We start from the raw sequence: 15,446 nt of genomic DNA on the forward strand, positions 1-15,446 counted from the left end.
AACAAAATGAAAAATTATGGAAGAATTAAATTTTTCTATATTGTATTTGAAAGCAATACAAAAAGTTTGGCGACGATTTAGAACCTAAATAAAAAATTACTTCAATAAGAAATAGACATATTTATAAAAAATAAGATACAAAAAAATGTTCATTTAAACCACGAAATTATATTGTTAAATATAAATATTGACCTTATTGAACTGTTTCATATATATGTATAACATTCATTTTTGACAGTAATAATAATAATGGCTTTATTGAAACTTGAAGCAGAGAACAAAATAAAGATTTCCATATGGAAAATTTAAATTAAAAATTCAGCTTTTCGCAGAGATTATATTTCGCAGAGTTTTTAAAAATTTGAATATTCTTGATACGTTCTTAAAGATTTAAATACGAAATTATAATTGCGAATGCAATGAATATTAATATTGAACTACGAATTAATATTATCAGTAGAAAAATTTTAAAACGCGACACCTAAAGTTTCTAGCCTATTCTTTAAAAATGTGATTTAAAGAATATTATTAATATCTATTTCTTGCTTTATCAAAATATTCAACCAAAGAATTTATATGCAAATGACGATAAGAGATATCAATCGATTACACTGAAAGAAAAAAATGATTGCAATAACCATATCACCAATTTAATTTATAATTCTTTTCGGCCAACTTATATGTATATTTTTTAATAAAACTATAAATATATATTAATTATTGTTACTAACATTATAGCAGTAGAAACTACAAAAATGGAGCTACTATCTATAATTATTTGCCATGCAATTGTAGGTACAAATACTACACATTTTTCTCTCAACTCATTATGAATTTCCACCGCAGAGAATTCATATTCCAAGACTGCTCAAAGAACTCGTGCATACTTCCCACCCATTCAATCATCCCTTAATAAATATTCATCCCCTGACTTTTTCATGTCCCGCGATATTGTACAACGTTCTTCGCGTTCCGACAGATGCTGAAGTCCTGCAGAACCCTGAGCATGACGGTGCGAGGACCCGCCTTGGACCCCCGCTGTCGGGGCGGTCACCCCGTATGGTCGTCGTCGGGTCGCCCACAGTCCTGCAGTTGGATGGACCGCCAAGGTCGTCCGGCGTCTCCACCGCCCCCTCATCCACCCCGCGATTCCCGCTACGGACCAAGGACGCGGAAAGTCGAGCTGTGCATCGAACCCGGCCAATCTCTAGGCCTGATGATCCGTGGCGGCCTCGAATATGGCCTCGGAATCTACGTGACGGGCGTCGACAAAGACAGCGTCGCCGATCGCGCCGGACTCCTCGTAAGAATCGCTTTTTTATTAAATCTCACGTTTTTACGACAGAGTTTCCCAAGAAACACACGCGACCAATTTAACGTTTTTAAGCGCAATTTTTGCAAAAATATATTTTACTGAATGTATATATACTACACTATTAGATATCGAAGAAGCAATGGTAACCCAACCCCTTGAATTAAATAATATTTTATTATTTTCAACTTTCATTGATGTTAAAATGTAATCAATTTCTGCAGTTGAATTGCTTAGTTTCAAAATAAACAATGTTCATATTAACGTATGCATTTCGTAAATAATACATTAAATTTGAATTAATACATTTTTTGAGTTAAATTGTTGAAATCCATTGTTTTAGTGAAATTAATAATATATTGAGTAGAAGCAGTGACGACTTGTAGAAATGATTAAAAATAACTCAAATTGAATATAATTTGATTAATGAATATTTTTTATAATGCATATAGTTTATTTTATTCATTTAGTTCATGGCATTATAATAAATATTAACTTTATTTCGATACTGCTCTATTTTACTTTTAGATCTTTCAATTTTCCCATTCACTCGAGTTCTAATAGGAAATGCAATCCCGAATAATCACAGGTGGGCGATCAGATTATTGAGGTGAATGGGCAGAATTTCGAGGAGGCGACACACGACGAGGCTGTTCAGATACTGAAGACCAACAAGAGGATGAGCCTGCTGATACGTGATGTCGGCAAAGTGCCCCATTCGTGTACCACCAGCCAGCCTATAGTAATTCCGACCGCCCGATATCCCGAGCACGATTCTTTACTCCTGGAAAGTCCCGGGAATCATCGTCCACCCAGCCCTGCGTAAGTCGAAAATGTTTTTATAAAAAAAGTTTAAATAATAAATCTTAAATTCAAATAAATTTTAAATATAATCTCTGTTATATATCTATATATCTAAATAATATGTATATTTTTAATAATATGTATATAATCTCAATATTATCTCTTATTAATTGTATATCTAAAATTTACGTTATATTTATACCGATTATGGACAGAAAAAGTGTAGAATTAAAAATTTATGATAAATATAATTGGCATGAGACATGTCTATTGATAAATCTTAAATCCTCGTATAAATTCTATTTCAAATGTCAATATTAATTCGTTACGTAAAAATCGTTGTCTGAATTAAATAACATCAATGAAATCAATAATTAAACTTGCATAATAAATAATATAAGAATAATATTTGCTGATAAATCATGGTTAATTAAATCGTGAATATTGAAAGAAGCCAGCTTAATTAAAATCAATACATCGCCACGTGTAATTCGGACAAAATTCATGTAAATCATATTTTCAACTTAAATTTCAATATAATCCATAAACAATGTTCAGTAACTCCTAAAAAATTAATTGTCCTACCACAAATACATTTTCAAGTAAGACGAAAGTGTTGAATATTCTAAGCCAATGCCGCCTATGAGTCTATTTATAGATCATCCCTCGACCTCGTGGTCGTTTAATAATTATTTTTATTTAACGCCGTCCAATTTAATTCTCGATAAATTTTTCGAAAATCAAGGAGCAGCACGAACGAGTGGAGGCACCGGAGTGGCGTTCATACCGTTTCGGCAGCCACTGCCGCCATGGTGGAGGAGAAGGCGCGGGTCGTCCTCGCTAGGAGCGAACGAGCCGCGCTCTCTCAGCTCTTGGCGGATTACAGGACGAGAAGGCTGACGATAGAGGAATTGATCGTCAGCCTGAGCGATCTGTTGAATACCCACGAGAAACTGACGCTGTTGACGGAGCTTAGGGAGTTAGTTGACAACAAGGACAGAGCGGCCTTCGACGATCTCGTTTACCGACCCCGAATAGCAATGGCCAGGGTAAGTGATCCTTAACTAAAATGATTTTAATTCCGGTGCGGAGAATATTCAGAGAATATGGATTATGTGCGGAAACTCAAATCATATGGAATATTCAATGAGAATTGTTAAATTAGAACACGTGCCAGGAATTTTCAATGAAGTATTTCTAATTCTAGCACTGAACAAAATTCTAATACTGATAAAAAGAATTGAATTAATAATAATGAGATGTATAAAACTTTATGAGAAACGTATTTAGAACGAACGCAATGAGGTTCAATTATTAAGGAGCGATAAGAGAATTGTATAATTAAATTGGAGATGAAACTTGCGAATTTCGTTTCAGAGAAAAGAATAAATAGACAACTTCTCATTTAAATATTATTTATTATTATATTTAAGATAAAAAATTAATTTGTAATACAAAATTAATTTAAAATATTGGAATTTTTTCTGTATCGTCAAAGACGATATTTCCGAAAATTTCGAGTTTCATGATAATTTCGTGACTTTTAAGGAAGTAATGTGCTATTTTCTGGTCTAATTATCTTGAGAATAGGATTATAGTAGATACAAAATTAGAAGATGGTACAGTGGACTTTTGTACTAGTTTTAACCTTTTTTTCGATTTTAGTATAAAGTCAACTGCATCATCTCCTAATTTTGTGTCTACTTGAATTCTGTAAAAGGATGTTTTATTCCGTTCAGTCAATTTGGAGATTTTTATACGACTGTAATGTCGATAATTTGGTCACTCCAGTATCCCCTTAACCCGAATGGCGGTTTACGACCGTCATGCCATTTCATCGGAATGTGAATCGTGCGATTAAGAGGTGATCTTGAAAGAAAGCTGGTAAGACGACTTTTAAAATGGTGCTTCATGTTTTTGTTTCCAGAGAAAAGGCGACCGCGCACATTCGGATCTGATAGTGACTCCCTCGCTCCACGATCTTCCGGTGAGTCAGACTCTCTTCTTCTATATTCTATTCATATCCCTCGAGCTTACATAGAACGCAAACTCATACACGTACATACACATATACGCACATAATTACATACACATCATACGCATATATTCTCAGATTACACCGCGCGTTGTGCGCATTGTTACTCACGTACAGGCACACGTACACGTTTTCTATCAACTCTTGTCTCTACGACGATGATGTATGGAACCGAGTACTTTTTCTCCTCTCTCTCTCTTTTTCCTCACTCGCTGTTCTATGAATCTCTTGCTCACCCTAATTGCCGAGACACTCGAATCGCTTTTGCGTGCTCGCTCTTTGTCGGACTCCGCGGGGAAAGCAACAGGGAAATATTCCCCGAAAGTTCCTCGTCGCACGCGCGCGTTCCTAATCGACATTGCGGCCGTTGGGAAAATTATTGTCTACCCGAGAACGAGCGAAACTATTCGGACAAAAGGAATCCTAGGAGAAATGTCCTACAGCGATTAATAATTCGCAACAAAAGCGCCATAATTTATAACAATCAACGAAAGCTCGAAATAATTACTGCGACAAAAAGTAGAACTTGTCTGATTATTGCATCAAAATTTCAAAAAGTAATGCTTCAAAAGTAATAGTTAATTAGACTTGCATTACCATAAGCAATTGATGATTTTTGGAATAACATTGATTCATGTTTTCGTAAGAGATCTCAAAGTAATTACGATAACACAAATATTTATTTTTATAAATTTAAGTATTATTTTATAATACTGATGATACACTAAAATACTAAAGTATGTTTAATATTTAATTATATATTATATTTAATATCAACTTAAAAATTGATAACTGTTGAAATAATGTAGATTCATACTTTCGTAAATAATTTCAAAGTAATTATACTATGCAAAAGAAAATAAATCTATATTCCTATACTTAAATTTAAAAATATAACAATAACGATACTTAAATACCAAATTAAAATTAGTTACTTATTTAAGGTAGGTTAGGTACTATATTTAGTATTTCAAAAAACTATTAATGTTTAGTATATAAACATTAAATATAATTTAATATACCTGTGTCATTATTGCTATGCTAAATTAGTATAAATACTAAACATTAATATTAATATACTAAATTAATATACTAAATATTATAATACTAAATATACTTTATTATTTATATGTATAGTAATATCAAATTAGTATATAATACAAAAGTTCGTAGAATTCGTAAAATTAGTAATAAATAAATAGCTTAGTATTTAAGTGTCATCGTGTTATACCTATATAAATTATATTTAAATACTGTACGCAACAAAAATAATTTGGGCGCAAAAGCAAGAAAGATTCCAACGTGAAAGTAGAAATCACTAGGGAAATCAATATAAGCGATGAATATGGGAACGGACATTCGGGAATCGAGTTATCGCTCGTTATCGGTGACCGGCACAGATGCGACCGACGGTCGAAACAGGATGGAAATCTGCGAGTATCAATCAAGTATTGATTGGAGAGGTGCGAGGGAATGGAGAACGCCACGCACACAAGAAGGATGCTCTTAGGAAGAAGAAAGGATCCCTCAGCGGAGAATCCGCGATCCTCCCGGAGGCCGCTTCGCGAAAGAATCCTTTGCGCCGCTCTCTCGTTCAAGAGAGAAAGAGAAAGAGAAAGAAAGGGAAGTGCGCAATATCGATCCTGTTCCGTTTGATCGTTCCGGTCTGTCGTTATCTTCTCCTCGAACAAAGCATGACTCGTCTTTTAGGAAAATGACTTGCAGCCCCTTAGTCTCTTTCTCTCTACACACATCTCTCTCTCTCTCTCTCTCTTTCTCTGTCTCCTTCCGCGCTGAGAACAACAGCTGCCTGATGATGAACAAAACTCGCTCTCTGGTACAAGGAAATATCGGGATCCGTCGAGCAAATGACGTGTCCCAAGCGCGGCGAACAATTTCTGCCATATTTCTGCCGCGCTGATAACATTTAATGGTCTCTTCTAACGTTATACGCCATACGCGAATACGTACGAAGCCAGTACGGTTTGAAAGCCACGCCTTTGAATTTCTTCCATCAAATGAAAAAAGCACGTACCTACGCCAGTTTCAATAGCGCTAAATTTATCATGAAAAATTAAGAGATAAATCATGTGAATTTGGAAGTAAACATCCATCCGTCGACTTTTCGTCTTTCTCTTTCATCCAAGCGTTCTGTTTGGTTTTTTAGAAGCAAACGCTTTGTGTCCATTTACATATTTCTAGCGCCATAGTTGCTTACGTCAATACATATAATAGGATTAGCCGTAGTAAATTAATTAGTAATTCATTATTATTGATTACGCTGTTTGTTTAACCGACACGAGGTTTATTCGAACGAATTTTGTTCGTCCAAGCGCAGCTTTTTCCTCGGCGTGTCTTTTTCTTTCTTTTACTTTCTCTAAAATTACGCTATAAACATTCTCTTCTTCTACTTTTCACACCTCTTCTTCTTCTTCTTATTCTTATATTAACTCTTAGTCACCGCTACTGCTATTACTATTATTTATAATCTTGCTTATATGCTGCAGCGCTACTTTACTCCCTGCGATTAGTCCGTATTTGCCGGAAATTCGAAGAATCGATTCCTTCGTATTGAATTCTTTTGAGACATGCCTATTTCCATCCGCTATTTATTCTCTTTTTCTATTACAGTCATAATTATAAACAGAAGAGAAAATATTTAATTAATTACATTGGATTCGGAGGAATCGATAGCGAGTAATCGAGGGCAAAGTATCGGGTGTCATTTTATAATTACGCTGCATAATTATAATTAGACAGAATGTAATTTATATTGTAAAACGTAAATTATATATCATATAAATATAGAATGCAACATATAAATAACGCTATGTGTATCGTGTAATTTGTACGTATAAATTTGAAAGTATCAAATATTCTAGGAGAGGGGGGGATGTATTCCTACCGACCAAACATTTAAAAAAGTTCATATAAATAGGCGTCTTGAAACGCTTAGTTTTCGAAATAGACGGAACTTTATTGTTTAACAATTAATGGAACAAGTAATGAACATTTAAACAGTTTTGAACATTCTTTTTCGATGAATACTTCAATACTTTATTACAAAAATTCTTCACAATAGTCTCCTACAAATATAGTCTGCCATCATACATAGCTTTCAATCTTACACAAATACAAATTATTATAAAAAAGATTGGAAAACCTTTAATAATTCTGAAACTAAACGTTTCTAGTGTTTAATATCTAAAAATATTTAAATATTTATTATTTGTTCCATTAACTGTTTAATATTGTTAAACAATAAAATTCTTTCTACCTCAGAAATTAAGCGTTTCCAGACACTTACGTTCATATAAACTTTCTTTAATGTTCGGTCGATGGGAAATACGTCTTTGGACTAACGCACATTAATTTACACCGTATTTGTGACACATCTCTCGTATAATTTCTAATATAATTATAATTATGCTATAAATAACTGTATTTCTATGAACGCCGCTCTCTTTACCGCAATTAAAATAATAGTATATAATTAAGATTTTTCACATTGCGAGAAAATGTTGCGCTCTTGCACATACATTCTCTCTCTTTTTATCGTTAGTTGAATACAATTTGTTAGATGCCTGCCGCTAACAGACAAGTAGAAAGCTGCTGTGCTCGCCAGACACACCATCTTCCTCCTACCTTCTCTCTCACTAAAAACAACATTATGAGACCCGAGACGCTCGTTCCGTTTCGCAGTTTCCGCGCGAGCTGAACGAAAATCGAGCAAACTGCAAAGCGTTCCGTTCTCCGCGGAAAAATCGCAGAAAACATGACTGCCTCGCGCGAGTACGAAATCAAAGCGAATTTTTTGCCCGCGAGTATCCGTTCGACTGAAAAAATCGAACCGATGAATCGACGCTCGATTCACGACGCTGTCGATCGGCGGAGGCGCGTGAATGAGCTGTAGATCATTCTCGGCCTCTCGGCCGGTGATCTTGAAGAGGCGATGCGTCCGGGATGCCTCGGTAGAGCGTCGATGTCAGCTGCACGCGCGGAGACAAATGTTGCCGGTGCAGAACGATGCGCGACACGTCGATCGATGATGAATTATTGTACAATTGCTAATTTCGCTGGTGCTTGAGCTGCCAATTGCTGCCAGATCAGATGGGTCCGAGTTAATCGATACTCACCGAGGTTAACGAGCCGCGTGAAATCTAAGTGCGCCTATTAAATACGCAATTTAATTGTACATTGAGAGAAAAGTGTTTGATGTTTGTGACGATAATTGCATAGTAAAATAATTATAATAGTTAGGAGCTCTATTTTTATAGTTATTATTGCTATAACGTTAATAATAATAGTTATATTTATGTATTATATATATATAGAGTTCTGTATACAATAAAATAATTGGCCCCAAAAACTACATACAATATTATAGTTGTTTTTAAAGTCATCCATATATTTTTTGTGTATAGAACTATAAATATAATCATTATTACATTGTAGTAATAATTATAAAAATGCCCCGTTTTTATAGTAATCTATAAAAACAGCTTCTAATCGTGATTATTTTACCACGTAATTATAGTCACGCAAACACTTCTTTCTCTCAGTACATTCACCTTTTCGAGAAAACAAAAGAATCGAAACGGAAAGAAATTTGTTATGTATTATCAGTCATTTTTATGATGTATTATTTAATTAGAATTTTACGTAATTATTTTCATAATTGTAAATATATGTATATCGCCGCACTGATAGAAAAGTGACATCTCAAAATTAGCAATTTCGAAATACAGCATTTTTAAAATTCTGATTGGGGAACAGCATTTTAATTATACTGATTTCATTTTCTTTCCATGTTTACTTCCAATTATAATGTATTTTTTAAAATTATTTCATGAGTTTTTAAAATTCGAACCCACTGTAACCCTAGTTAACCCTAGTAAATTTCATCCCTTATCAAAGTCGTGACACTTTTATATATCATATTTTAAAAACATATTAATATTTGAAGAAGTGTCGCATTTATAATTTTGACATTTAAAAACAGTTTCAATTAAAACATTTTATTTTTTAAATATACAGAATAACGTTACAACTTGAAATAAAATTTATTTCTATAAATGAAAAATCAATTAAAATACACTTACCTTTAGAAAAAAAATGGTATAACTCGAAATGGGACATTTGTATTTTATGATTATTTTAGCACCGATAACATTCATTCACAGTAACTAAAAAATGTCTTTTATAAAAATGTCTTATAAACAATCATTACAAATTTGATTAGATGACAAGCGACACTTTTGCTCTATACTGATAAACTGGAAGAGCTGCGAAAGTGTCGTTTTTTTCAAGGAAATCTTTAAGGTCATTTTCTTTCATTATCTCAAAAATGATCATTTTTCACTTGTGTCACTTTTCTATTAACGCAGCAAATACATTAAGCATTATTTTGTATTTTTTAGTCAGGATACTAATTATTTTATTTATAATTAACACGTAAACTTTAAAACTGTTTCATTCTTATTATTTTCATTATCATAATTTTTAATTTTCATCACACGTAAAATTAATGAAAATTTTATTATTTATATTCCAATACCAACAAAAATATGCCAATTATTATTTTAACAATTTTATTTTAATTACATTTTATTACTTTCATCTTTATTTAATTTAATTAAGCTAGCAGAAATGTGTCTCTCGATCTCTTATCTCTTAAACTTTAAATAAACTTATTCAGTTTCGACCAATTTTTTTCTTATTTGAAATTATTACACGGAAAGAATGATTTTGTTAAAATATTTAATTTAGCTAGATACAGAGAGAGAGAGAGAGAGAGAGAGAGAGATATATATGAAAATAATTTTGTTAAACCATCAAAATCATTACGTAGGAATCTCAAGCAACGCTGCAAAAAGTTTTGACATTCTAGTAATTAGTTTGAGCGTCCTACATAACTATTTTAACAGTCCAAACAAAATTTATCAAATCTATCTAGCTAACTTTTCATATACTCCAACAAAACCGGTCTCTCCGTATAATTTATCGCTGTAGAAGTTACGAGAAGAGATATCTACACGCGAGAATAAAAATGACGTCCGTCAACGTCGGTATAATAAATATTGGCGAACACGTGCGAGATAAAGAACGGCCCGCAGGGATATTTCTTATATCATCTCGTCGGCACACCGATGAAATCATCGATCGGCCGATCGCCCCTCGTTCGAGGAAAGAAAATGAGAAAGCACTCTCTTTTTTACGCGCGGTAACGGAAAGGGCGCACGGCATGACACAGGACATCTGATTTCCCGCAGAGGGGTGTGCCCGGTGGTTGTTGCCGTCCGGGACGACTGGTGGACGTCGAGGGAGATCCCCTAGGAGTGACGGGCCCTCTTCTACCGCGGGATAGCCAGGAGTATAGGTCGCCGAGCGAGGACAGCGGTCTCGGGGCCGACATGCCCAGGACCAGGTCGACCGCATGAATCTCTCCAGCGCAAAAGGATCGCGTGTCGCCATTTTGAACGGCATAATTTTCACGCGTCAGGAAAAATCGCGTAATTGTTATCCAGTAAACAGCCATCAAAAGTAACGTAACATCAATGTCACAATTTCAACAATGTAACATAACGCGTGTGTTACATAACACTTATATTATTAAGGCTTATTCTGTAACTCTTAACTACTGTAACTGTAGCGTTATAGTGTCTCATGTGCAAAACCTGCGTAATAACACTGTAACACTGCAGTTATAATCGTCAAGAGTTAGAATAAATCTCTTAGTGAGAAATTATAACATTTAAGATTCTTTAATATGACTGGTTTACACATTTAGATCCTGTAAGAGGAATTGAAGACAAGACTATAATCACATTAAAAGATTTTATATCAAAGTAGAGTTCTACAAAATCAGAGATTCGTCATAGAATGTAGTCTGATTGACTGTTTAAAGAGGCTAAAAAATATAGTTTGATAGGCTATCATAAATAAGGAAAAAAATGACTATCACATGATTTAAATAGTCAATTAGTATATAATATTGGGAAAAAATGGTAGCTGCAACTAACCTAACTGATTCAATATAATAACATTTCTGGCTTTCTAGAGTTCTACTATAAAGCTGTTTTTTCTATTGAACGCAGCCATTAATGTGACGTTACTTTTAGTTGATGTTTGTTGAGTAAGAAAAGATGCTTGGTAAAAGGAATCGTTAAAGTGACTTCGATCGATACTGAAGAAATGATGAAATGAGAAATGCTGGTTCAAAATGGCGACAGCAATCCTTTTGGCGTTGGCTTTTACCACTCTCCCATCGATTCAGCTATTATTGCGATAAGTTCACCTCTCAGCTCCCTTTTGCCTTAGTCGCTTGAGTTTGTTGTGTAGACACATGAAGAACTAGTTAGTGAGGAACATACTGACTTACTGGCGATCGCTTTCATCTAAGTAGCAAGTTTGTATAGCGCGACTGCTTATATAGGGTGTCTATCAGCATTGTTGTCTTTCACAAACTATAATAGATTTATTACAAAAAAAACAAAAACTGAAACTTCAATATTACATCAAGTTAAATTATCTTTTCACATAAATTCAAAATTTCAGGCTTTCAAAAATATTTTCTTTTAATATTTAATATATCTGAGGTAATTAAAAAAATGTGTAATTGTTATATTAATTTTATTTTGTAATTTATCACTAATAGAAAGGATAAATGGAGCGTTCACTATATTAATTAAACAATAAATTCATATCGTAATTAACAGGAACTCGTAGTTACATTATATGGGACACGCTGTATAGCGAGCGATAATTTACTTTCGAGGTACGAGAAGGTCACGCGGCATTTCTGCGTGACGATCGAACACAATTGACAAATAGCTAATTATATCCTTTTGCTGCGCAAAAGAATAGAATTCACGAAGATCGCAGGTGGGCCCAAAAAATCCTCCCTTCCATGGCTTCTCTTAAATAGAAGTAATGGTGTTTCTCTGTAGGATACACGCAGTACATCGATATTTCATTTACTGCCACGTTTGCCTCTCCCCCTCCCCTTCTCTCATTCCTCCTAAGAACCTTGATATCCAGACCCCTCTCTTCAGTATCCTCAAACTAGTAACTGAGAACCCAGGTATGTAAACAGACGGAGCTAGACGTGTACAGGGCGCTTCGGTTGCAACAGTTCAATGCACCTACCTTCACCGCTGCAACCTGACCGACGAGATGGCTTCGCTGTTCTAACAGAGTCAGAAGCGATAACACGTTGCTACCCATCGTTGCATCTATCGATTGATTTTTACATTCTTAGGAATCGAGAAAAATCGTAGCTAGTGAACTCTAATTTTGCTGAAATAGATTAGTTTCATCACCAATCCGTTTCGATCTATGCCTTATTAATGCCGTAAAAATTATTAAAACGGTTTTCTCATTATTATTAAGGATTAATCACGTCAATGTTCTATCAGAACTCGATTATAATGATTTTATTACGGTATATATTTTTTAAAACTTTAATCAATACATAAAGAAGATAATTATTGTATTACACTGAAAAAAAGATACCTAAAAATATACATATTTATGAGAAATATATTTATTTCACTGAAATAAATATTTATTTAAATACGGGCGAAATAAAATTTTATTTCTAGCAAATAAGCCATGTATTTTATTTTTTTGCAATTAATGAGATATATTTCACAAAAATGAAATATATTTTATAGAAATAAGATATATTTCACAGAAATGTATATTTCGTCATCACAATCAAATTTCGTAAGTAACATTTGCTTCGCAATACTTCGACATTTTTCTCTCAGTGTAACAGCATTAATCAAGCAGCTTAATTGAAAATAATCTTGTTACTTCAACGACAGTAAAAACATGCACTAAAAAGTGCATTAAATTTTAATAAATATTTGTTTGAATATTACTAATGTAACATTTATTTACGGTAAATAAATGTTTTCTAAATAAAAAATAATAATTAAATTAAGTTAACAGTTCTTATACAAAATAAATATTATACATACATAATTTACACTTAATAAATATTCAGTTAATGTTACATTTTTTCTCAATACATTAATAAAACAAATGAAATTTTATTAAAACAAAAGCATACCTTATTTGTTTTATTAATACCGTTATTAAATTAACAAGATTATTTTCAATTATACTGCTGTCGTTATAATGCTGTTAATACAATGTCATTTTTTACCCGTAATATTTTAAACATTATTATTGCCTCGCCAGACTCGAAGGGTTTAATAAGTTTGACGTCATGAGACGGACTTATCCTTTTGTGTCTTTTTTTCCCTGAGTTCATTTAGTTCACTCATATAATTATCAGGATTAAATTTATAAAGTGCATATAAATTCAGTTTCAGACCTTTAATTGCCCGTGTGACATTATCGAGGTAACAAATATTCTATGAGCTCGGGGGAAATTCTATATAATCAGCATTTTGAAGGCGTCGGCTCGTGCCGGTAATGGAGTGAAATTTGCTTTGCTGAAATCTGTAGGACGAGCGCGAAGGGCGAACCGCCGCAAAAGGTGATCGTTTCCACGTGGCAGCGCGTGGGAAGGAAATCGATAATCAAGGTGGATTTAGTCGGCAGAGCGAATACACGACAGTTTTCACTATTCTACATTTCCATTCGCGCGACACGCTCGCGATCGGTGACAAACGCTTTCGATTTCACGGTATAAAATGACTGTTGCGCCCACGTGCGTGGAAATATTTCGTTCCGTGATTAATCGTTAGATGACGAAAGACAGTTTTATTAATTTTATCGTTCATTTTAGTACGACAAACGCAGCTCTGTGCAATATTAATTAAAAATCTTATTGAAGTTTTTTTGCGTTCAATATTATCATATTAAAAGAGAGCTAATATTTAGTATTATTATCAAAATGCAAGCGGGATTAAAATGATATGCAAAAAAATCTTAATTGCGCTAATAAAATGTTATTTAATAATATTTAAACTTCTATGTTGATAATATATACATATAATAAAATCTTGGTTTTTTATTTAATCACATTATTTCAAAAGGTCGAATATTTATTAATGTAGTTCTATGAAATATTAATTAAGAAATTTTAATTCTGTAGATTTTTTATATTTAACAATTATTACTAGAAGAGAACAAATATTTATTAGCGTTATTGTTATTTGAAAAATGCAAGCGGAATTAAAAGCATTCGAAAGGAAGAAAAAAATCTTAATTATGATAATAAAATATTTAAACTTCTGTATTAATAATAATAAAACTTTGAGATTTTGATTCAATCACACTTTTATATCAAATATTAACGCAATTCTGTGAAATATTAATTAAGAAATTTCCTGTTTTTATATTCAACAATTATTATTACAAGAGAACGATTAATTATCAGCAATATTATTATCACCAAAATGCAAGTGGGATTAAAATTATTCGCAAAGATGAAAAATTAATTGCGCTAATAATATTTTTAAACTTCTATATTAATAATATATATATAATGAAACATTGGTTTTCTTATTTAATCACGTTATTATTATAAGAGGTCAAACATTAATGCAGTTCTGTGAAATATTAATCTTTTTGAAGATTTTTTTACGTTCAACAATTATCAGAAGAAGATTAATATTTATTAGCATCATTATTATAATGCAAGCGGGATTAAAATAATTCGCAACGGTGAAAAAAGATCCCAATTCCGCTAATAAATTATTCAAATATTCATACTGATAATAATAAAACCTCGGTTCTTCATTCGATGACATTATTATGATAGAATAGTTGAATATTTATTAGCATATTCACGATTAATATAAGCTGAATTAAAATTTAGCACACTGCTCATCTGTCTGTTCCCATCCATGCATCTGTCCATCAGCAAGCAAATCATAAAAGCAAAACTCGTTAGAAAAATTGAAAAAATTTTAATGAAATCATCCCTAAACTTAATTAATACGTAACAGGAAAATAAAGTATTCATTAATATGATCATTAGTAACACAAACGAAGGATTTGAAAAAGTTTATAACAGATATTTTGCTTGAAGATCGATGTCAGTAGAAAAAAGCTATTCTAAAATAATATTATATTATTTGTATCGGATACGAAAAATTTTATCGTTTGAATAATAAATTTAACAAAAAGTGCGTAAGAATATCTCCAATTTTCACAGGAAACGTAAAAGAGGGTTTCTTGTAGAAACAAACAACTATCTTTCTAAATTCTTTGGAGTGGAATCTCATTATAAAAAGTGAAAATTAAGCTAGTTTTTCAAAAGAGTGGCTTAATTTTCAATCTTTAAGAATGAGATTCACTCTGAAAGTTTTAAAGTGA

The 15,446-nt window shown here is 32.8% G+C and overlaps 1 protein-coding gene across 1 annotated transcript in view; it reads left to right on the plus strand.

Moving 5' to 3' along the window:
* The window catches only part of dysc (whirlin protein dyschronic), a 111,579-nt gene that overhangs the window by 51,224 nt on the left and 44,909 nt on the right, over nt 1–15,446 (plus strand). Inside the window, exons 6-10 of the mRNA XM_018450784.1 lie at nt 980–1,303; nt 1,902–2,134; nt 2,862–3,165; nt 4,044–4,103; nt 10,424–10,578. Of these exons, the coding sequence (XP_018306286.1) occupies nt 980–1,303; nt 1,902–2,134; nt 2,862–3,165; nt 4,044–4,103; nt 10,424–10,578 (1,076 nt within the window). The remainder of the gene's footprint in view (nt 1–979; nt 1,304–1,901; nt 2,135–2,861; nt 3,166–4,043; nt 4,104–10,423; nt 10,579–15,446) is intronic.

This window comes from Mycetomoellerius zeteki, unplaced genomic scaffold (genome assembly GCF_001594055.1).
Source record: "Mycetomoellerius zeteki isolate Tzet28-1 unplaced genomic scaffold, Tzet1.0 scaffold297, whole genome shotgun sequence".
Classification (NCBI taxonomy): domain Eukaryota; kingdom Metazoa; phylum Arthropoda; class Insecta; order Hymenoptera; family Formicidae; genus Mycetomoellerius; species Mycetomoellerius zeteki.